At 43.1% G+C, this 24,226-nt stretch overlaps 1 protein-coding gene across 4 annotated transcripts in view; it reads right to left on the bottom strand.

Annotated features, from left to right (window-relative positions):
• phkb (phosphorylase kinase, beta) overlaps positions 1-24,226 on the bottom strand; it is a 76,308-nt gene that overhangs the window by 38,519 nt on the left and 13,563 nt on the right. For all 4 annotated transcript variants that reach the window (XM_048262478.1, XM_048262477.1, XM_048262476.1 and 1 more), the window contains 8 exons: positions 21,511-21,618; positions 21,020-21,100; positions 17,093-17,208; positions 14,482-14,545; positions 8,981-9,076; positions 7,153-7,350; positions 1,782-1,839; positions 1,510-1,587 (listed from right to left, as the gene is read on the bottom strand). In XM_048262478.1, coding sequence (XP_048118435.1) covers positions 1,510-1,587; positions 1,782-1,839; positions 7,153-7,350; positions 8,981-9,076; positions 14,482-14,545; positions 17,093-17,208; positions 21,020-21,100; positions 21,511-21,618 — 799 coding nt within the window. The remainder of the gene's footprint in view (positions 1-1,509; positions 1,588-1,781; positions 1,840-7,152; positions 7,351-8,980; positions 9,077-14,481; positions 14,546-17,092; positions 17,209-21,019; positions 21,101-21,510; positions 21,619-24,226) is intronic.

Raw genomic sequence — 24,226 nt, 5'->3', positions numbered from 1 at the left:
CAAATAAACACATACATCAACACACATGTCCATATACAGTACAGACACACAGGCATACTGTACAAACAAGCACACACACACGCACACACACACACACACACACGTACTGTACACACACACACACCAAGAAATACACATTTACATGCACTTCCCTTTATACACACTAACGCATCAGTTCTCATAACACCAGTAGGATTAAAGCTGAAGCAAAATCCATACATTACGTTCCATAATCAATTCCACTTCAGTGTTATGATTAATTAAAAACCACCCATATATTTCCATGACAACTTTTCAATACATGAATCGGCATGGAAACTGTAGAGAGTAGGACGTTCCATACACATCCCTCTGTAGTCGATCCAGAACATGAGGAGCCATCTGCCTTGCTCAGAATGGGCCTCTGCTGCTACGGTCTAAGCAGTGTCTAATCAACCTGACTGCTCATTTTACAGGACTTTGCATTTTTACACTGCTTTGACCTTGTCCAAGCTGCTTTTAATGCCAAATCGGAATCTGGTGTGTGTGAGTGTGGATTCATGTTGTTGTTATGCAGTGCATGTAGTGAATGTATCAAGATATCTTCTCTGTGCAAGCCGATCCATTTTCTTTCATTTTAATAGTATAGTATACTGTATATCAGGATGACAGGTAGCATAGGCATTTTTAGTATAACGTAAAAACAATTGATTCTTTACATTCTATTTCTAACAATGTTAAAAAAAAGGTAACACTTTACGGTAAGGGTACATGAATCATCATGAATTTATGCTAGATTAATCCATGATTTATGTATTACTTCATTCCTTAATATCTCATGAATCATCAGGAATTGACATGAGTTCATAGTTTGTTATTTGTGACCTCATACATGAACAAAACATCAACTAAAGCATTAAATATGGTGGGCACATCATTATGATTTTTTATTTATTAAGAATGATCATGATGATTTCTTTTTCTGCCTACTCAAATTCCAATTTGATCACAACTTGTACAGTTCTCTAAGCACATGCCATTGTTCACACTTTAGTTGAGGGGCCACAAACATGATGAAATCATGAGTAATTAACCTTAAATGCATGTAATCATGATGATCATGCTTAAGAAATCATAAATCAGAATGATGTACCCACCTTAACTTATGAAAGAGGGACTTTGAACTCATGTCAATTCCTGATGATTCATAAAATATAAAGGAATGAAGTAATGCATAAATCATTAATTAATTCATGCATGAATTCATGATGATTCATGTACCCTTACCATAAAGTGTTACCAAAAAAAAAAGAAAACAAATTGCCACATAGCACCTTTACCTTTAACAGTACAGATTTATTTTTTACAGTGTGTGCTCGTTCTGTAGTACTGAGGCCACAACCATAACATTAGCACCAATTTCCACAGGTTGAGACAGGAGCAGTTATATGGGGGGAAGCTGTGAGTACTGGGTGGCCAATCACTTCAATTCTATGCCATCAGAAACATGTGCTACATGTGGTAACTCACCATCAAAATTCTGGAACATGACTACCTCCAAAAGTTCCTGGTATTCCTTGACTTGGGAAGAATTTCCACGGAACACACCTGCAAATCAGAGGGCAAAGCAAAAACAAAAAAGCAAAAGGCACATCTTACCAGCCAGCACTGCAGAGAGAGCTGCTCACAACTCACTTGTTTCTCTATCATTTCCTGAGCTCAAGATGAAAAATAATACCCTCTCTGAGAAAACAACATAAGCATGGAAATGCCGCCAAGCACTCAACAACCCCGGGCCTCACCATCAATCATCATGTAGATGAAAAAAATTGGGAACTCGCACTCGATGCCATCAAAGTCCTGAAAGAAAGAGCAAAACAAATGCAAGACAAACAGTGTTAGATATTGGATAACAGTTTCCAATCTAACCTGAGACTCTCAATCTTCATAAAATTCAGTTTGCATAATGCACATAAATACTCAACTTTACATTTAAGGTAATGATAACAGTGTACTGTACCTAGTCTCAGATTTCACATGTGATGATATTGCAGCATTCCTACATCCTACAATAGTGTACTACTCCTGATAAAATCGTGATATAAATACTCTTAGGTCATTAAGCACCTTTAAAAGCAACAATGACTATTTCCTAATGGTGTTGCCTAAGTGTTAAATATTAGAGCTATGAAAAATGAACACAGCCACAGCCAGCAGTGTTCATTAACTATGCTACACGAGACTCTATAATCTATGCTCTGAGGCAAATAGTGACTCATGAAAAGTGGTTTACCATGTGCAAGGCACCTGTGATGAATTATTAAATCAGGGCTTTTAACTTCAAGGACTGATTGTGACAGCCATGTTCTAAGTGAACAGCAGACGCAGGGAGAGGAACTCTGATAAAGCAAAGACCAACTTTGAAGTGGCTATGCTGTGCATATTGACTGGATATTCTCAAATAAGTACACTTTTTTTTAGAAGAAGCAAATATGCTATGGACACTTTTGCTGTAGCCTCATAGGACTCCAGCAAAGTACATTCCACACATTTCATCACTCACTCCTCAGAAAAACTGGAGCTTTTTACTGAGCCTATGGGCTAAAACTATGACGCTTCAACATCACAGCTGTCACCCAAGACACCCAAAAAGCAAAACAACTAATGAACTCTCTCTGGCCTATGCTCTTTATCTGTTTGATTCTTTACCAGACCTCTCTCTCCTCGGTCCCGATAGGCTACCACAGAAGGCCACCTAATGGTGTGCCAGACGACAGTGAGAAAGCAACTGTGGGGAGAAAAGCTCTTTTCCGAGAGGAACAGTGGAACTGACACAGAAAACAATTACATCTGAGAAGGTATCAGCTCGCCAGCCAGGCAGAAACCCCATTAACCAGTCAGTGACTCACCTCCACACACACACACACACGCATACGTTCCCTCCAGCACCCACCCACCTACATAAATACACATACACGCACGCACGGACGCACGCACGCACACGCACACGCACAGTCCCCCACTCTCACTAGCAAACACATAAATCACTTGAGTCTGAAATTAAAATCAACTCGGATGTAGAGATGTTTGCGAATGTGAAACAGCAACGTATTAATTTAAATTATGCAGCGGCAAACTCATCCCGTACTGCTTCTGGCTCTGGCAGAGCCACACCGCTAGCAAGGCATAGTGCTGATGACAGAAAAACACTGGAGACGTGCCAGAGTGTATCTCTGGGTTTTTTTGCCTCCGATCTGGAAGTGCCTCGGGATGACTGAAAGCAAAGGCATTAGCCATTAGACATTTGCACAGTGCTTGGGTGAGCAACAGCGATGCATGCGTTGCATGTACCCAAATTTATCATCGTTATTGTGCACAATTGAGACAATTAGTTGCTGATCGCGGCAGCAAGTCATAGATTGATTAGACACATAAGACACAACAGTTTTCGTTTTTTTATTTATTTTTTTTTCACAACACCATATCCTTGCTGAAGAGCACCAGTGTTAGCCCACCTACCCCACTCCCCCTCTACAGTCATGGAGCACTTCCCTCCCCTTTACACCATCTGCTCTTTGTAGACTGTAACTGTCTAACTCGGCTCTCAATGACAAAGACAACTGTTTGCACTTGCTATCTAATATTCTATTTTTATATATTAATCAACTTTCCATATACCCTGTAATACTGCCTCAACCAACAACATTAATATAATATTTGCACCACTGGTTAGATGTAAAACTGCATTTCATTGTACTGGTATTTTACTTATGCAGAGACAATAAAGTTAAATCTATTCCTCGCTAATCTAATCTTTTGTGCATGATCATGGCATATGTGTGACGAAAATGTGTGTCACCACAAACTGTATGTAAAGTGAAGTGTGTGTATTACAAAAAAACTTGTTTTTCTTTCTCTTTCTTCACCCAAAGAGACGAGGTATGAAATCAAGAGTACAAAGGTGCTAGAAATTGCAACCCAGAGGAGAACTGTTGGATACTCGAGTTTTTCACAGAAAGGAGCAGTGCAAAAAAAAGCATCATTTATAACTCCATAGAGTGAGAAGAAAAGAATGGAAAAATACAAAGAATTATAAGTCCTTTCATCCTCCTTCAGAGTGACTCAACTTCAATTACAATAATCTCTTTCTAAAAGCAGAGAGCTGCAGGCTTTACTCTCTCTCTCTCTCTCTCTCTCTCTCTCTCTCTCTCTCTCTCACACACACACACACAAAACCTATTCTGCCTTGTGATTGTGGGGGGGCACAAAGTTTCTCAACCTTTCACAGATGTAATTAAGACTTTTCCCCCTCTATCTCCAGCCGCAATCTTCACAGCACCATCTCCATGGCAATGGGAGATAAGAGAGATGGGGCCGTAATGAACATTGACATTAATTGGACAATCACTGTAGGGAGATTTTGGGTGTCAGGGGCTGGGAGGAGTGTGGGGGGTTACTAGGAATTTATACCAGAGCCGTTTTTGAAGCGTTTTTCAGTCGCCTGCTGATGTCCGACTATAGAATTCCATTAAAATCAGCGTATCAATTTACACATTGTTGTGTTACGTTAGAAACGGAGGCAGTGTTAATTGATGTTGTGTCACGTTTTACTCTTGCTTATGTGTTGCTTGCGGTGTAAATGCCCATTTAGGATGTTGGCTGTTTTGGCTTATAAACTTCTAGTCCAACCAAACAAACAAATACTGCAGGTTCATTGTTAGGTGATCTGGAATAGAGAAGCAGAGCTACATTAGAAACTGGGAAACATGGACCTTCACACTTCAAACCAGCTCCAGAATAAGCTCCCTTGCTTTTCTCTCTCTCTCTCTCTCTCTCTCTCTCTCTCTCTCTCTCTCTCTCTCTCTCTTCTCACATACTCACTGAGAATGTCTCTCCTTTCATTAGTCACTTGGGCTCAATATAATTCTTTCATAAGCTCATGCAGTCCCTCTCTCTCCTCCGTCTGCAAACTCAATTTTTCACTCTCCCACAGTCCCACCATTTTCCACTCTCTTTATTTTCACTCATTCCTTCACTCTCAACTTTGTTTTCACTCACTCACTCACTCACTCACTCACTCACTCATTCACCTCAACCGCCTTATTACCCTCTCTCCGTCACTGCCCCCCCCCACACACCTCCACCCTCCTCTCTCCCCAACACCTGCCTCTGACTTCGGGCCTAATCAAGGCCTCAGGCTCCAGCGGTTACCACTTCAAACACTAAGCTGCAGTGTGCAACACCACCAAGTGTGCCTCCACCTAAACAACTGCGCTGGCTTGCCTTTGATTTCACACCACACTGCACCTGATGGCTAATTTGCCACATGGGTAAGATGGCAAGCACAGATCATTTCTCAGCAGCCGCCTGTGTCTCCACTTCCTCTTATTTCTTTCATTCTTTCTTTTTTTCTTCCTTTCTCAGCCCCTGTCCTCCCTCTGTCACGCTCTTGCTCTCTAACTCTTTCTTTTCCTCAATGTCATAAACATACTGCCTTGCAATGAAAACTGTAACTGCCAATAAAATAAAACGGAATGTATAAACCCATCCGAGAGAGAGAGCGTGGGGAGAAAATCCATACAGAAGTGCACACAACAGTTCTCCACAACAGACTCAAGAAATGCCTCATTTATCCTCTGCTTTTTACCATGTATTCTCTCTCTCTCTCAGTCCCTCAATTGTATATAATATTTACTGTATGTTTGTATGTCTGTGTGTATGGATGTGTGTATGGATGCACTGTGTGCATGATTGCACACAGTGTATGTGTACATTTTTATCTATTTACTGACCTGTTCATCATATGTGTGTGTGTGTGTGTGTGTGTGTGTGAGAGAGAGTTCTCTGCTGCTGCTCGCAGCTGTATGTGCCTGTATTTGTCTGTATGTTTCTCTGTTTCTGTGCCTCTGTGCCTCTGTGTGTGTGTGTGTGTGTGTGTGTGTGTGTGTGTGTGTGTGTGTATGCATGTGATTGAGCATGCATGTGCATGGAGATAAAGGATTTTAGTGTGCCATAGAGACGGTAAATGGATGTCTCTCAGGTGAACAAGAGGGATGTTTGCCAAGGTCAGGTCGCTCAGTAAACAGCAAGTGGCCCATGAGGGCTCTGCTCCCATTATTCTCACTGTACAAGTGCATGTGTCTGGCATGTCTAACAAATATACCCCCTCCTCACTCAAGTAAACCGCTCACTCTCACCCTACATGATACTACATCGACAGTATTATTCCCAGAGGGTTCCCTGTAGCTTACTGCTGAGCGTCTTGCTGTGAATCTTGGATTAGCACTGAAAGATGATATTAATGAATGTGAAACTGATGCAAAAGGAAGTGACAACTGAAGGACTTTCATGATGCCTGAGATAGTAGTGGGAGGCCCTGGAGGAGGGTGCCTTTGCCTGGGAATGTTTTCACAACATAGACAAGTCTTAATTATTGATGCCAGTCCTTTTGCAGGGAAAGTTGTCGCCAGCAGAATGCTGGGCTGCCTGATGAGGAACCTGTTGGGAGGCTCAGAAAGAAATCCTCTTTAGAGTTTATCCACAAAAACATTAAGATGCCCTGAATGTCCTGTTCTCCACTCACTCTGCTCTGGATAATTGTTAATAGCATTCCACACACACACACACACACACACACACACACACACACACACACACACACACACACACACACACACACACACACACACACTTTTTTCCCCTTGTCAAATCCAGCCTCATTAATTTTGTGGGGTCAGCTTGGCGGCTAATGCAATGATTTGCTCAGTGTTAAGTAGCAGCTCCTGCCTCCGAATTCATCGGCGGAGAGCAGCTCCCCTTATAGCGAAGTTCAGCCTCCTCCATCCTTCACAATCAGACAGGATTTACCAACACCACCCCCATTTATTTGATCTTAGTCAGCGAAAAGAGAGATAGAAAAAGAAAGAGACCCTGCAGGATTAATAAAAACGGACTTCAGAGCAGCTTCCGGCATATATTAGCATTTTCGCTAAAGTTTTATCAGCAGGCTAATCCCTTACCAACACAATGCAGGTAAAGCCAAGACTTATTTGAGATCATCCAGCCTGTCAGGAGGGCTATGTGAAAAAAGGAGATAACTGTGAGGCCGCTGTCTGTATCTGCTTTTGGTTTCGCTCGGTGCACCGGCCACTGCCGTCCGCTGCGGTCACCCACCTTTATCTCTGCCGGTTTGTAGTAGCGCCGCTTCTTGTCCTCATTGGCCGTACGGTAGCCATCGCGGAGGAAGCGCTTGAAGCCGTACTTGCCCTTGAGCTTGCGCACAATCTTGTCCAGTGTCTGGGAGTAGAGGGCATCGTCGTCCACGGCGAAAGCCGGGTAGCTGATGCAGGGCAGGAGGGAGGCATCAGTGTTCTGAAATGTCAAACGTCAAACGTCACATAGATGCCCAGGGCAAAAACTCTGCTTAAAGGTGCCATGTGTAATGTCCGCCAAAAATCAATTCATACTCCACATTCCATAAAAGATGGGGGCAGTATACCTCCAGAAAGTGAGCTGGTTTACCCTAGAGTAACAACCGAGACTCGTGTATTGCAGTTTGGCTAGCGGTTGTGTTGTCCGCATACTGCCTCCCATGGCCGAAACTGGTATTATGACACCTGTCGGGCTGTGGCTAGTAATTCAGCATGCTAATTCAGGTTGATATCTCTGCAGCACTATACCTTGTTATTTTTTTAATGACCTCATCGCCCATATTTCTACTCATCCTTTTGATGCGTGTAGCTCATCTTTTGGATATTTTTACCTCAATTCTTACACATGGCACCTTTAAAGGTGAGCTTTAAGTGCTTTCACAGAGAGGGCCCTTTCACAGCCCAATGCCCCCAGCCCACCACCACCACAAAAGAGAAGATAATTGACCAGTGGACCCATTCAGCTCTTGTAAATGGACTACACCATTATGGCTCATAGGCCTTGATTACATATTAGCAGAATTAGAGAGTAGAATTAAAAAAAGCTAAATGGCATTGGTTGCATAAGGACACCCCATCATCCTCGGCTCTAAGCAGGCAGGAAGTTCATTTCATCATAACGGCTCCATATATTCTTCTCTGATTAGACTACTTCACCCTACTCTGAACCTGGAGCACACTCACTCTCACAGTGTCAGGCAGCCCACTCTTGTGATTAGGAGTGATGGCATCCATATGCCAAACTGAGCATCAGTTATGAGGCAGATGTGCTGCTCCTTCTACATGCTGAGAATGTGAGGCTTCTGTTTCTGATTAAAGGTACTATCAGAGAATGTCTAATAAGGGGAGAACTGCCACTCTCGGAAAACTTCCGGTTTCTGAACTGGTTGCAGTTCCTCCTGTGGTTCCACATGAGGGCGCTCGTCCACGAGTGCAGAATGCATGGAGGTCTATGGAGCTGTACCCCTCAAAATCCACTTTTCTGGGGCTATAATTTTTTTTCAAGTAATTTGAATATTGTATTCAAAAGGGGAGGCAAAGAAAATACACTTGGTTGAGTATTATATTTTTAAAGTCACTTAATTGTTCTAAAAAGCCTTTCAAACGTGTCAATGACGTCATTCATTAGCACAATGCTAGCGTGTTATGGGCAACAACGACCCAACCTGTAAGAAATCAAAAGGACATGTACTCGTTCATTCAACTTTTGACCTATAACTCATGTTGAAGTTATATAAACTACAATCAAATCTGAGATTTGTCAACGACAATCAGGTGAAAGAGACAAATTTAGCCGTCTAGCTCCATTGACTCCCATTCATTCTGCACTCATGGCGATCGCCCCCAGTGGAACTCTGGTGGAACTGCAACCAAAATTCGGTACAATGGGACTTAATACGGAGTGGCCAGGCTCTCCGTAGACGAGCTCTGGTACTGTATAACACAATTCGGACGTTTGTTGATATCTGAGCTCAATAGAAAAATCAAATTATACCCCCCCTTTTTAAACATGCATCTCTGCTTTTTAACAGATGCATGTTTAAAAAGACTGAAATGTTGTTGTTACTCACATGAGATCTGGACTCTCTGGGCAGAAGTGAACACAGGGTCTGTCTGTTCCGATTGTGAGCATCTAGATCCACAAAGATGACCGACCACGAGCAGCCCTGCAGAAAATGCACACACACACACACACACACCCACATACACACACTAAAAAGCATGAGCATGACATGGTATATTGACACCAACAACTTCTCTTAAGCTGTACGATGGTGGTTGCCTATGTGTTTGATTGACAGGGATCACAGTGATCCTCTAGTGTCATTATCTGGCATAGATGTGTTTACATGGGCACATTTAATCGATTACAATAGGATTTATGCTTCAATTGAAATAATAATAAAAAAGCACAGATAAACTTCTTGATCAGAATAAACTGGCCGATCCAATTTGAATTTTAATTAGATTGAATGGGATGGTGTATTCCTTTTACAATCCGATTGAACGGCCATATAAAACGCTCAATCAGCTGAACAGACAATATATATTTTGAGCAGATTTTCAACCCAGCAACAAACACAATGAAATGTGCGCATGACATACAGCTATTTAGATTAAATGTGTTAGTGTTTAGAAACACCTGATTGGATTAGATTTGTGTGCCATGTTAACAGTAAGTCTGATGTCTTTAATTGGAATAACTTCAATCAGACTTCATGTAAACAAGGCGAGTAACTCCATCCATCATTTTCAATGTCTTTTAAAAGAATTAAATTTGGTAGGTTTGTACTTGGCTTATGAAATGCTAAAATGGGGTCCTCTTTTTACATTTTAATATTTGGTTTCAGAGAATAACATAAGATAAATATAGCATACATTTCTGTATAAAAATCCCTTTGATCTTCCCAGTGTACAATGTGTTACTGTATGTTTAACCCATAACGATATCAAGAGGGTGCACACCTTTAAAATAATCTGTTTTGTGTTGTAAATGGCAATTACGACCATGCTAGTCTAAAACATCTAAAATTCATAGAAAGCAGATATAGAAGATGGTCCCTGCATTTGTAGTTGAGAAAACAGGGGGGGAAAAACAAAACAACAACAAAAACAAAAAAAAAACAATAACTTTCAACTCTATTCCAGGCCGCTTTGTAAACTCATCCATTTTCCAACAGAGCTGAGATCTGACGATAAGTATTCAGTCAGCAAAAGCGCTATGCATAAAGACCAAACAAAAGCCAAATGCCAGTGAATCCTCTCAGCAATCTGGCAGTGAGTGAAAGCCATTGTGCCGAGAGTGATCTACAACCCCCGAGGGGCAACGGCATGGCACAGTGGCGGCACGCCAGCGGGCATTTGGGTGTGGAGTGGCTGGCATCACACAACAGCTGTCTGGAGCTGCGCACACACTCCCAGCGTTCTCTGTGAGGCTCTCGGGCCCTGCTACTGAGCATGGAGAGGACAAAGGGTAAAGATGTGTCTGCACACTTAACACAAACAACCATTTAAGCACAAGAACACACACACACACAGGTGGAAGGCGCACATACATGCATACTAACACTCAAAAGGAGCACACACGAGCACACACACACACACACACACACACACACACACGATGGGAAAATAATTATTAATTTAAAGGTCATCATAATGTATAGAAATGCACCTAGCTTTGTGCACATTCTTATTTTACTAGTATAGAAGACTTGGGATTTATGGGGGAAAATCATAAGGATAAGCCAGTGTACCACTCGTGCAAATGTAAAGTCAGTCCCACTCACATAAGCTGTTTGTGGTGTACCAAAGATATGGAACCAGTCACCCAAACAAAATCAGCATGCAAACCCGAGAACAAGCCCAGACATCAACATGGTGTTAGTAACATCAGGCCTGGGGGGTTTGGAAGCCTTTGGTTTTTGATTAAATACATTCAGCCCACGGGGGTTTACTCAAGAGAGGTTTTAAGAGATACCACACACACACACACACACACACACACACACACACACACACACACACACACACACACACACACACACACACACACACACACACACACAGATATAGGCACAAACAAATATTAATGTAGTGCTTGTACCAATCTGGCGGAACAAATAAACGAGTGGGACTTTAAAGGCTTTAGGGGAAAAAAGGAAAACAAAGCCGCTCAGTGAGATTGTCTAATTAAAGCCTGACACCTCCACTGAACAGCCAGGCAACCTGCCACTCCTTCCACTTAGAAAACTGGAACAATTATGCAACCTTTTCTATGTATATAGCCTCAAAACTTCATGAAAAGCTTTTTACTTCAACATGTTTCAGGGCTGATTTAAGCATATTGTGTGAGTTGCCTTTGGTTACTAAGAACAATTCAATCATGTTGACAGCCCACCGGCTTCAGAACTGGGCAGAAACCTCTATCTCTCTCTCCGTGGTCTAGTCAGAATGTCTCTGATTTTGATTTTTTTAGTATATGCAGAGATATCCCAAATAGGTCCTGAGATATACTCCAATATTTGATATAAATGTTGCAGTATGATAACCATCTAAAAATATATCATGCCTTCAGCCTTTGTCTATAGTGTGTCTGTTCAGACCTTACACAATGGTTAAACAACATTTTTTGACATTTCATGATCAATGTTAAATGTTAACGTCTATTATTATGCTGGATTTAAGTTATAAATAGGACACATATTTTGACGGAGAAGAGGTGTTCTCGAAGATGGGTGAACATGGCTTATGTATTTCCTCATTTAGTGTATGGTAACTGTGGATTTTCATACCATACCACACAATTTTCAGAACACTACTGCAAATCTATACACACCACTGCAAATGCTACAGCAGTATGCTATGCGAGCACCGATTTAAAATTGAAAATCATGACCTGATGTGCAGAGTTGCTCTGTTTAGAAAAAGAATCTGCTGCTATGAAGTTTTTTTCCTTTAATTGGACTCTCTCAGCAGTTCTGCTGTAAGCAGATATAAATGATTTATAAACTCAAGTGCACCCACCTTTAATCAATGCAGACAAATGCTTTTAGCCATCTGCCTCGCTATCAACCTCCCATGGTGATTTGCATTTTACAGTACAAGACGAAAGAAGCAAATGGCTCGGTGATCTGTATGGTATCATGGGAATATGTGTGTGTGTGTGTGTGTGTGTGTGTGTGTGTGTGTGTGTGTGTGTGTGTGTGTGTGTTTATGCAGGGTGGGGGGCCTTGAAGCTTGTGGCTTGAGGGACAAGCGGAGCGGGCCGTGGAATCATCTGTGTGGAAACAGAGCCGTGCAGATGTGCAGGGACTCGGAGGAGGAATAGGCTGTTCATTCTGGGTTGTGTGTGAAGGCGTAGAGGGCCATCTCTAACCCTAAAGGCTAAAGAACAATTTGCTGTTTTATTTATTTATTAGATTGGAGGCTATGTAGCAGATAAACTATACAGTCACATTGGAGAACACTGCGTAGAAGCGTCATTGTTACTACTGTATGGTCCGCCTTTCAGAATGGTTCAGCGATTCAACTTGCGAAGATGGCTTCCAGGTGGACGGAGCCAGGCTACATAAAACCCTCCCTGTATGGCTATTCCCATATCAAACATGGAAATGTATTCAGCAAATGTGAAGAGTGTCAAGCTGTTCCATCTGTGCTCAGTAATTGTACGGGTTGGGGTTAAAAAATAATAAAAAATGTTTTAATCGGTAACCAACACTTAATCGAACAATGTTTCCACCTATGCCATGTCATTACTCAGATACATCCATATTTTAGTGTGACTCCATTAAAACTGGCTCCTGTTCAAAAGCAGGGCACTGCTTTGGTGTTTACATTTTTGAGCTCCTCTGTGTCCATCTAGTTCAGTTGACCAACAGTTTGGCCTTATTTCACATTCAATGAAATCTCCTCTGAGAGACCCTTAGAAGATGGCCTCTGGCATCAGACCAGGCTTGCCACTGGCCACCTGGCTGGATGGCATGGACACACATAACCTTCATCTGCACCCCTAGCCCTGCCCTTCTCCCACCCTGATCCACAGCATAAGGCAGAATACACACTTAGGCACCTTTTTGTTGCTAAATATTCACTAATATTCCAAAATGTGAGCGTTAAAAGAAACACTAGATTTAAGTTGGTTATGTGTGTGTTGCTGCTTTTACACATAATACTTAGTTAGATAGCTAGCGCCCTCACTTAGACATAGACACGAAGCAAAGCAAACAACACAGCAATGAAAAACATGTGCCACAAAACTACAACTATTTTCAACTTTGAGCACCAGGTGCCTCTCTCGTCTTTTTCCTCCTATGCGTTGTTTGAATAAGTGTGATGTACTGTATGTCGAAATGGTGTGTTTTTTCCCTGTCCGGTCATCCCATCTACGGGTCCTCTAATGGTTCTCAAACTTTTTCTGTCATTCCCCACTTTGGAGGTGGGGAATTTTCAAGCCCCACCTGACCCTATCAACCCGGATCAGATGCTATTATTAATTCATAATGTCGGTCTGTTTATGACTTGTTTGTGTGTAGCTATTTGTCTTGAATCTATGTTCTTCCTTGTCACAAACAAAAATAATGTCCTCTTATTCATAGCGCCCCACCTGTCATGTCTCTATTCCCCACTAGTGGGGCCCGCCCCACACTTTGAGAACCACTGCTATAAGCAACCAAGCAGCTGGGTTGGGACTGGTTCAGATGCGCCCCACCTTATGATCAGAGCCCGGGTCCATTATGAGGTCAGTCGACACCTCTGACCGTGCATTTATGGGGGTAATCATTTCTGAGGCGGTGTCACAATGGGGTGAACCCGGGATGGGGAGGGGTGTGTGTGTGTGGGGGTTGAGGATGGATAACGAGATTGCGAAGGTCAAATTCGGTGGCCAGATGTAGCGAGGGGGGATATTTGCTTTGGCAGGACAGCGCACACAGAATTTGATTTGGGGTCGTCCTCAAAAGGTGAGAATGGAGGTCAGCGCTACATTTAATACCCATTACCCGCTTCAACGAGCTCATTGTTTCTCGGGAGGCCTTCCCCGCCAACCCGACCCCCCCACCACACGCCCACTCCCCTCTGAGGAAAGTTTTTCTGTTTCTTTGGGAGTGGCGCGGCTGCTGATAGGATGTTTTGGCTTTTCCGATCCATTAGCACGTGTAATGAATGGACCCCATTCCCGTCTTTACTCTCCTCCCCCAACACCAAAACAAATTAATCCCACTAATGACCGCTCCGAGGAACAGGGCAGTGGAAATCAAGGAAAAAACAATGCCAGTGATCCATCAAGGCTGGGAAACAGAGACAAACACACACAGATTATCACTCCAACTATTGCAGTGCCCACAAAACTCTCCACAGACCACAACCAACAACATGCGTGCTTTGACACTGCCCTTGAAAATACATTGGAAATACAGTTATGCTATGGCATGGATTGTCATGACAGACAGACTTAGTAGCTTATGACATAAGCTGTTGTGGTATGACAGTTAGCAATAACGGCAGCATGACGCAGGGTTATGTGTCGCCTGAAAGGCCAGTCGTCTGTGAGTGGCAGCAGAGGTATACACACCTGATTTCCAAACAGGTTGAATCCATTGATGGCCTCCAGGGCTGCTTTGGCCATTCCAACAGAGCTGTGAGGCAGAAAGGTAAACACTAGATTTTACACACATACACAAATCACATGCAGGCATCCCATACACATTCAGTGTCAAATTTGAATTCAAATTTGGACAAACAGAGTAAAATTGATCAAGAAAACAGAGAAAATTTGATTAAGATCCAAATATGGAGTCTTTATGCAATAGAAGTCTACTGAGAGACCCAGTATAAAAAAAGTATACTGTATACTTTACTGTTTAAGTACAGTATAAAAGCCTCTCCTCCAAATCCCAACTACACACGCATGCGCACCCAAGTATATGAAATGTACTTAGCATGAGAACAAAACCCCCACAGGTAACAATATGACTTAAACAGCTCAATCTGTTCCCCTTTTCATCTGCCATTAAACAGACACATTTGCTTTGCCCGCTGGCTTTTATTAAACCTCTCACTTGAGCAGAGCCCAAGTAAAAAAGAAAAAATCAGTCACACACACACACACACACACACACACACACACACACACACACACGGCATTCATTGGCAGTGCTTGGTGTGTCGAGCAATAACAAAGTGCTCAGTGGCACAAACTGAAGCAAAATCAATATCACCAATGCGGAAAATGAGCAAATATAATGACCACAAGAAGACGCAGAGCCCGAGAAGGCCAGGACCGAATACAGCTCCTGGCGATGGTACCCTTCACACACACACGCTTTTGTACGCACACACGCTCATGCACCGCACGCACACACACACACACACACACACACACACACACACACACACACACACACACACACACATGCATGCGTTCATACACACACAGACACACAGACACACACATACACATTGCCCAAACCTACACACATACGCTCTCAAACCCAGACAAAAGGCAAGAGAACCATCAGCTGTCCTCACAACCCCCGGCAACAGCGGACTTTCTAGAGGCTCCATCGATTTAGTGCCGAGAGCAGCGAGCGGCGCCACACCACGCCACACTGTGTGAAAGCAGAGGGCAGCCAGGGCTGCTGACGCCATACGAGGCCACAACAGGAAGTGGACGAGACGGAGGGATAAAAAATCTGTCTGAGAGGAACCCATAACAATCAGTTTCTTCCTCAGTGGACAGTGGGCTTGTCATATAAGGGCGCAGAGCACCTCTGTGTGTATCTGGTTGCCAGGGCCAACTGAGCTCTGGAGCATCATTAGATCCATTTTAATGAGGGGCCCCAGGGATATCCAGATGACTGTTCAAATGACAAGTAAAACAGCCAGCATTTCGCCCGCTGATATGAAAGAGTCATGCCCATAACAATTCAGCCCCTGTGATAACAACAACAAGGATACATATTATGTATAAACATTGCATCTGTACTCTACAAAAGGGGCTGACAGCTCCGCTCAGACAGACGTTCCCACACTGGGCGGCGGGCGCAGTACTCCCAGCGCTCACGGTATGAGATGGGCTATTTTGCGAGCGGTGATGAGACCCACAACTAAAAGGCAGCCAGATTGCCTTGCTTTTCTGAGGGGACACACAGCGAGCGAGGGAGAGAGCATCATTACCGAGCCCTGCTGCTAAAACGGAGGACTATTCAGGGCATAATAGGACCTGTAACACACTCGTGCACACGCACACACGCACACACTCTCTCTACACAGAGAATTTAAGAAACACAAACACAAAAATAAGTTGTTACTCTAATCTAATGTCCTGCACACAACCCGCCAGCCAGGTCTCTCTTGAGAACACAGCGTGCGTCTTCTGGCACTAACAGATAAGGTATGCTTGTCCTCAGCATGCTTGTCTATCTCCTTCTTTGTGTGTGTGTGTGTGTGTGTGTGACTATGTAAGAGGAAATTACTTGTTCTCCTCCACATATCTTCTGCCTTCACTCTCCAAACACCATCTTACCTTTGATTATATCCATTGCAATTTCACCAGTCGCACACACACACACACACACACACACACACCTTGGCCATCAGAGCTGGTGTTAAAAGGAAAGATGACTGTGTAGAAAATAATGGCTCTGGCCCTGAGGAAGTGTATCATGTGCAATGTAGCATGGGAAACTCTAGCAGAGCGTGCCAGGGGTAAAAGGTCAGAATCAGTAATAACAATGAAGTCATTTAAAGCATTAAAAAACATTCCGTCCGCCATTACAGATAATCGTGAGTGTATTTACATCACAATGAATCAATGGAGAGGGATGAACCTCATCATTAGATCAGCAGTAACTGTGTGTCACTGTTGTTACGTAAGGGACAAGGCAATATGGCACCTAAACAGATGCACTGGAGGTGTGGAGTATTTGTGTTGTGTTGGTGAACGTGTTTGCAGTGACAGTTTCATGTGCTATGAAGTCCCATATGTGCTGCTTTGATACTGACGTTTTTATTTGCTTTATTCTGTATGGTGATGATAAGTAGGTGTTGTGTTTGTGCTGTTATGAGTGTGTGTGTGTGTGTGTCTGTGTGTGTCTGTGTGTGTGTGTGTGTGTGTGTGTGTGTGTGTGTGTGTGTGTGTGTGTGTGTGTGTGTGTGTGTGTGTGTGTGTGTGTATTGCTCACCTGGAGTGTAGTTCAGTGCTTCCATTGTTGTACTTGCTTCCTCTCTCCCACATGCCGAAGTCGGGCACCCGGTACGCCCTCTCCACACAGAACACAACATTCTGGATGAAAGCCACCTGACCATGTAAAGAAATAACACAGAAAAAAAAAATATATCTCAACAACAAACAGACAAATAACTGTTTCAAGAACAAATACTGGACACAATGTTCTGAACATCAGAAAAGTTGACAAACCTTCTGCTGTTATTATTCTTTGATCTGCTGTCTCTACTGACACCCCTTCTCCCACCTCCCAACCCATCTCACTGCCTTTAACTCTCACTCGCTCCACATCCAACACAACAGCCGGGTCTTTTTTTCCTCGTGCTATGAAACAGCATACCTATCTCACTCGTCCTCGTATACACCATCTTGATCTGGGAAAAATGTCTCGGGACTCGGAACTCAAAGAGAGATAGTTCCTGCATACCTTCCTATTATTTTTGCACAGCTGCATCAAGTCACGTTGGCCTACCACACACACTCGATCATGAATAATACTCTCTGTACTCCGCCATGCACAGTGACTGCTTTACCCAACCCCTCCCCTCGCCATCCTTTGCTTCTCACTTTGTTCACGGGTGGCATTCGCCGTTGGTCCCGCATGTGGCCACGGCGACGGTGGCGCTCCGGGAGCGTTCCTTCATCTTGCCGTAAAAAGCAGGCCGGCGGGAAACCGGCAGGGAGGGTGGAGGCGAATGAATGGCGACTTTGTGCCGGTGTAAATGAGGGGAACGCGCACACGCACCGGGGGGAGACGTGACTGACAACGGCGCTAATTTAACATGAAGAAAAGCAAGAGGCTCCCCCTACAGCACATTAAAACGGGCCAGAGAGATAGAGTGGAAAACAAAGGCGAAAAGAGAGAGAGAGAGAGAGAGAGAGAGAGAGAAACTGGAAAAGAGACAAGGGGATGAGAGAGAGAGAGAGAGAGAGAGAGAAACTGGAAAAGAGACAAGGGGATGAGAGAGAGAGAGAGAGAGAGAGAGAGAGAGAGAGAGAGAGAGAAGAGAGAGAGAGAGAGAGAGAGGGAGAGTTTAGGATGCTTTATTTTGGGTCTGCGGTGAGATGATTAATGTGTGGAGCTCTGGAGCGCCTTAATGAACACCATGGGCCCAGGGTGGCACCATTCTCTCCCCACTCCATTCTTCTTCCTCTTCCTCGCATGCCTCTCCATCTCTTCTCCTCCCTCTCCCTCTCCCCTCGTCTCACTCCCTCGTCTCACTCCCTAGCATTAATTCTATTCTAATTGAGGAGGTAGTCTGAGCCGTCCAACAGACCGCGGCAATTTTTAAGTCATCACAAACAGACAGAATTGACTATGCAAACATACACAGGTCTCCACACCTGACAGGCTGATGTTCTCTATATTCCTCACACCCACAGAGACACACATGCACGCACACACATGGACACACACAGACAAACGCACACACACAGATAAACGCACACACACACACACACACACAAACACACACAAACACACACACACGTACACACACAGACACATGCACACACAAACACAAAGGCACACAAACTGAATCTCCTCTTTCTCCTTCTCCATCTTTTGACTTCTAACAGAATAGACTCACTATGTCTAACTCCCAATGGAGAAGGAACAGCAGACGGTGGAATGCATCTGAGAAGAACCTGCACTGCACTGCCATAACATGATTACAAAAGGAAAAAAAACAAAAACCTAAAATTAAATCTAGAATTTCCTCCCCATTGGTTCAGCTGAGCTGTAATACTGTAACTGCGATGTGAGGCCTGCTGATTTCATGTTCATGCTTGGTAATTGTATTACGCAGTCCTATAAGCACTGTTTAAACATGCAAATTAGGACAACTCCACAAATAGGACAGGCCCTATTAAGGGCCGCGTTTATTTGCTTTCCGGATTTGGGCATCTAAATATGTAAAGGTGAGGCCTGTTTCCCAACAAAGTAAATATTTGTCCTAATTGCCAAAGAGACAAATTGTTCAAGTGCAAAGCTTTATTTATTTATTTATTAAGATGAACCGAAGCATAAAACATATATAAATATGGATAAATAAAAGGTTCCAATTACTCCAACAGAAAAAACGTTTTCACAGCGGCATGCAAAGGCACTTTCCCCATGAGCTGACGGCGGGGAGGAAGAATGGAATTAATGAGCAGCTTCTCTCCCAGGTGGGGGGAGAGAAAAGAGAACAAGAGGAACGAGAGAAATGGAGAAACAGAAAGAAAGACAGAGATCGAAAAAAAAAAAAAGATTTAATGGCCGTTAGAAGAGGCCTTCCTGTAACTGGGCACCTGTGCTGTCAGAGTTGGACATATCCAACTACAGCGGCTACAGCACAGGAACAAATCAGCTCCAATGGATTTCTTTTGTTTCCCAGTCTCATGTTGTTTTTGTCATGGCAGCAGCTGTGCAGATACAGAGTTTGCCTCAGCGACTGATCTTTTTCCACTGAAAAGAGGACTGTGCTACCTGACTATCGTTGCCAGTGCTGATGATCTATTCATACTACTGTACAATTAGAATGTGCTTGTTTAAAATGGCAACTGTCACCTATGCAAAATCACACTTGCTTTTTAAACTTAACTACAACAACATCCCATTTGTTCATTGTTACAGCTCTTTTCAGTTGCTGCAATGTCACAAATGGCATGTTAACACCCAGATGCCCAGAACTGAGGTGTATTAATACTAGATAGATAGATAGACAGATAGATAGATAGATAGATACTTTATTGATCCCCAGGGGAAATTCAAGGTCTCAGTAGCATACAGACAACACACACACACATTCACTAACAGCAGTAAAAGTAATTAAAAGTATATAATATAAAAACACAACTAAGCAATAAGGACAGTAGAAGATAAAGAATATACTAAATATACTAAAATACAAATTATACTCACTAACAATCTAAATAAATTCTAAAAACAGTATCCACATAGTGGTGATTAATCAATCAAGAGGCGCTTGCAATGACTGAGGCAGGGACTGAGCCTGTGATTCTCTGTGCATAGTAAGGTAAGGTAAGGTGCTCTGTGTGAGTGAGTGTCACGGTGATAGTGCAGTGGTGATAGTGCAACAGTGCAAGAATAAGTCTATATATATATATCTATATATATAACTATTTTAAGAAAGGGTATAAGTGTGGCCACAGTTCGGCTGTGGCATGGAGGGAGGGGTTATGCATATGTGCTAATGTGCTAATGTGCATAAAACAGTGGACAGAAAGACAGTCCAAAAATGGCTAGTGGGTGACAGTATCCAAACATGGACTGAAGAGGCTATCAGACTATCAGACAAAGACACAATGTTGGGACACTGGAAAAGGGATACCTGTAATTTCCCAGCTATTAGCTGAAGTTTATACATTGATTTATGAGGTTAATACATAGGGGCAGTTAATATGGTATGAATATGGTTTTGTTTTTTTAACTGGCATAAAACACTGTCCTGTGGTTTATACACAATGCGGCTAATACACAGGAAATTACTGCACAGTCTGAATCTTTGTGTTCTGCAAAAATGTTTCAATTTAAAAGTTCAAAGAAAACCAGTTTGCTGCAGGAGTCTGCCACTGTTATCTGAATCTCCCATTCATGTAGCTGACCTCTCACTGATCTAAGACCAGATCTGTGAGGTCTCTGGGCCAGACCTGGGCCAAATCTGGGCCAATGCTGCTCGACAGTATTAGCTGCTGCATTGACCTCTACTGCTATTCTCCCAACAATCCTCATCACTCACTACAAGGCAGGGAGTTCAGGTCCTGATGGAAAAGGTTAACAGTGATTAAGCGCCACTGTCACCAGCAGGGCAGGAGAGCCCGACTGCGACTGTGACTTCGACTGCGACTCTGGCTTTGGCATGCTCGCCTGTGTCCATACCTCATCTGTGTTGTAGATGATCTGGAGGCCGGAGCAAATCATCTCCACCAGATACAGCAGGAAGAGACACACGGCATCAATCTGAAAGAGAGAGAGAGAGAGAGAGAGAGAGAGAGAGAGAGAGAGAGAGAGAGAAATTAGTTGAGACTTTCAAATGATCCCCATCAGAGACAGAAGCTGGGGACATACGGTGTCAATCCAATGAGGCCAATGGGGAGACAGCGACCTCCATAGTCAGAAATGCAATCTGAGTTCAGCAGGAAAGTAAAAAAAATGTCCCCTTCTGTCAACCCCTAGGAGATAACTCCCAAATCATTGCCACCAGTTCTATTCGCTTTTAATTTGACATCATTTATGGGGCCAAGGAAGCCGGCAGAATGATCATTCGTTTAGAGAGACCCAAATGAGGCTTACAGCTGGAGAAATAGCAGGCAGCTGCCGTGCTGCACGCTAGGCCTTTATGAGGCGGCTTTACGGCCTTGCATAAGCACCTGCAGATGGTTGTAATCCTCGTTGGAGTACACCTCGTCTCCCGTGTGCAGGTTGAATACCGAGTGGAGACACTTGGAGGGGCTCGGGTCCTGTTTGAACTTTTCTACCTGTGGAGGTGTCAGGGGGAGAGAAAGAAGAAAGAAAGAAAGAAAGAAAGAAAGAAAGAAAGAAAGAAAGAAAAAGGAAGTGAAACAAATTGTGAGTGAAAAAGATAAATGAAAGAGAGAGATGAGAGAGAGACATACTTTTTACTTTTATACTTTTTACTTTTATACTTTTTACAAGTTAAATACCATACAAACCGTGCATGTGAGTGTGGTGTATGCAGTCATGCTAAGAAAGCAACATTGAATTGAGAGAGAGAGAGAGAGAGAGAGAGAGAGAGAGAGAGAGAGAGACGATGGGGAAAGGTTAGAAGGTAAGCCGGCCCATAAAAGATGCATGTCAGGCTTGGGCTCTCTAGTACGGCTTCTTGTCTATTATTCATGGTCTCCTTACAATAGGTCAGTTCGGATAGCACTGAATTGGTATTCCACAGGGTCATCACTAGCAGGGGCGAGAGTGAATGTGCGTACAGTACCTGGAGATTTTACTGCGTGTGCTTTTTTTCAACCCACAGAGCTAGCTAGATTGAATGAGTGAGTGGAAGACTCAGGACAAGTCATCACATGCTAGAGGAATGGCATGTAATCTGACAAAAAAAGCCTTTGACAGGATAGATAACAAGCTGTTTCTCTCAGAGAGAGCAGTCTAGATTCACTCACTTTTTCACTATTGAACAGAAATGGTGATGGATTCAAGAAAAGGAGAGCAGTGCACTGGATGAGATTCTTTCATCTCTTCTTACATCCAGTGCGAGCAGTGTCTCGCTGAACCAATAATGAACCATGTCAGACATGTGTGAAAGTGGATTGAATGACAGTAGTGCGAAAACATCTTTCATAGCTGACATGACGGCAAAATGAGTTTATGTCTATAGTTATGTGAATACCAAATATGTAAATACCAAAAATGTGTAGTATTGTCCGCACTGATCTTCTGAAGTGAGATTTTTTTTCAATAATTTAGCATTGGGGATTGTGTGAGACTAACACCTGTGTCTGTATATGTGTGTGTGTGTGTATATGTGTGTGTGTGCACGCGTGTGTGTGTGTGTGTGTGTGTGTGTGTGTGTGTGTGTGTGTGTGTGTGTGTGTGTGTATATGTGTGTGTGTGTGTGTGTGTGTGTGTGTGTGTGTGTGTGTGTGTGTGTGTCTTATGTCTGAGTGTCACACACACACACACACACACACACACACACACACACACACACAGAGGAGCACTGGGGGACTGTGCTGACCTCTGCTACTGACCGCTCAAAACCAGCCCCCACAGCGCTGTCCAAGCGTTATAAATAAGTGGCCCAATTCTACATCCACCTCCTCCATCTTCCTCTCTGCCCAGAAGAGCCCGCACTGCCCATGATCTCTCTCATCCTTCATCCTGCTCTCTCTTCCTCTAATGCAATCTCTTTCATGCACCTTTCCCCTCTTTCTTTATCCGTCTTTCCTCACATATACACACAAATACTCACACCATCTCTATCATCCACTACCATTTTTCTTTAGTTTCTCTCTCTAGCCTTCACGCATTTGCACTCCTCTATTATTTGAACTTATTGGCAAAGTTAAACTAACTTCAACATGGTGTCAGTTAACGACAAGACAGTTATATGCAGTTACTTTCACCATCGAAAACATAGGCTGGAAAAAGCAACACATAACTTAATATTGCTCAAATGACTGAATAAAAAACATTTATCCTGCAGAAGAGTTGCTTATATGTCGTGACAGTGCGTCTTCAGCTGTGCTCCATAAGTGTCCCTCGCCTCTCCCCTAATCACTTTTAACCGTCATTACCAATTTGCAAATGATGGTGAATAACTACTCATTACGAGATGTCACAGTATTTCGTAATATCTTTATTCAAATTATGTTTCCCATTGTAATCATGCAATTTGTAATGTTTTTCATGGACGTGCGCTGGTGTGCTTTCATGGATGATAGAAGGATGGTGCGTTGTGCACCCGCCAATATGACTGTTGACAATGCGCTCTTAAAATATATATAAACAACTCACCATAGACTTCTGACCAGGTGTACAATAGCTATTTTTGGGTGATTGTTTTAAAATTAAACGTGCAAAATAAGGCCGGTGGAAACGAGTTTTACGCCATCCCTACAAGCCCATAGTTGATTAATTAGACAGACAGCCCACAAAACAGAAAGAGGAAGAGAGCCTGAGGTGTGTCTCCCCTGGGCTCCACTTGCATTGTATGGGGACTTTCAGAAAAATTATCAGGACCTGTTAGCATCAAAAATAAGGAATGAGTAAACGCCCTCACTTTATATATTTAATTTTGAACTTGTCATTAGGTCTTGTGGCTGCATTGCAAAATTACCAGGTAGGCCAAGGCTAAACAAGCTGCTCTGGTGGTCAGTGCGTATAATGCAATCTTTTGCTTGAGGTCTAGGAATTGCACTTGAAGTTACTCAGTTAGTTAAATTCGGTTAGTTAACTATTGATGTTAGACTTCTCATGATATTTGAAGTATTTTTTTTAAATATATTGAAGTTATTTTAACTGAACCTCCCACAAATTACCCGAATATCATTAAAAAAAGATTTGTCTGACTCAAAACGGGTGACCGCGTTAACAGGTGACAGCGGGTGTCCA

The sequence above is a fragment of the Alosa alosa genome, chromosome 14 (assembly GCF_017589495.1).
Source record: "Alosa alosa isolate M-15738 ecotype Scorff River chromosome 14, AALO_Geno_1.1, whole genome shotgun sequence".
In the NCBI taxonomy this organism is placed as follows: domain Eukaryota; kingdom Metazoa; phylum Chordata; class Actinopteri; order Clupeiformes; family Clupeidae; genus Alosa; species Alosa alosa.
Note: the sequence above shows the minus strand (reverse complement) of the source record. Positions and strands in the feature narration are given on the sequence as shown.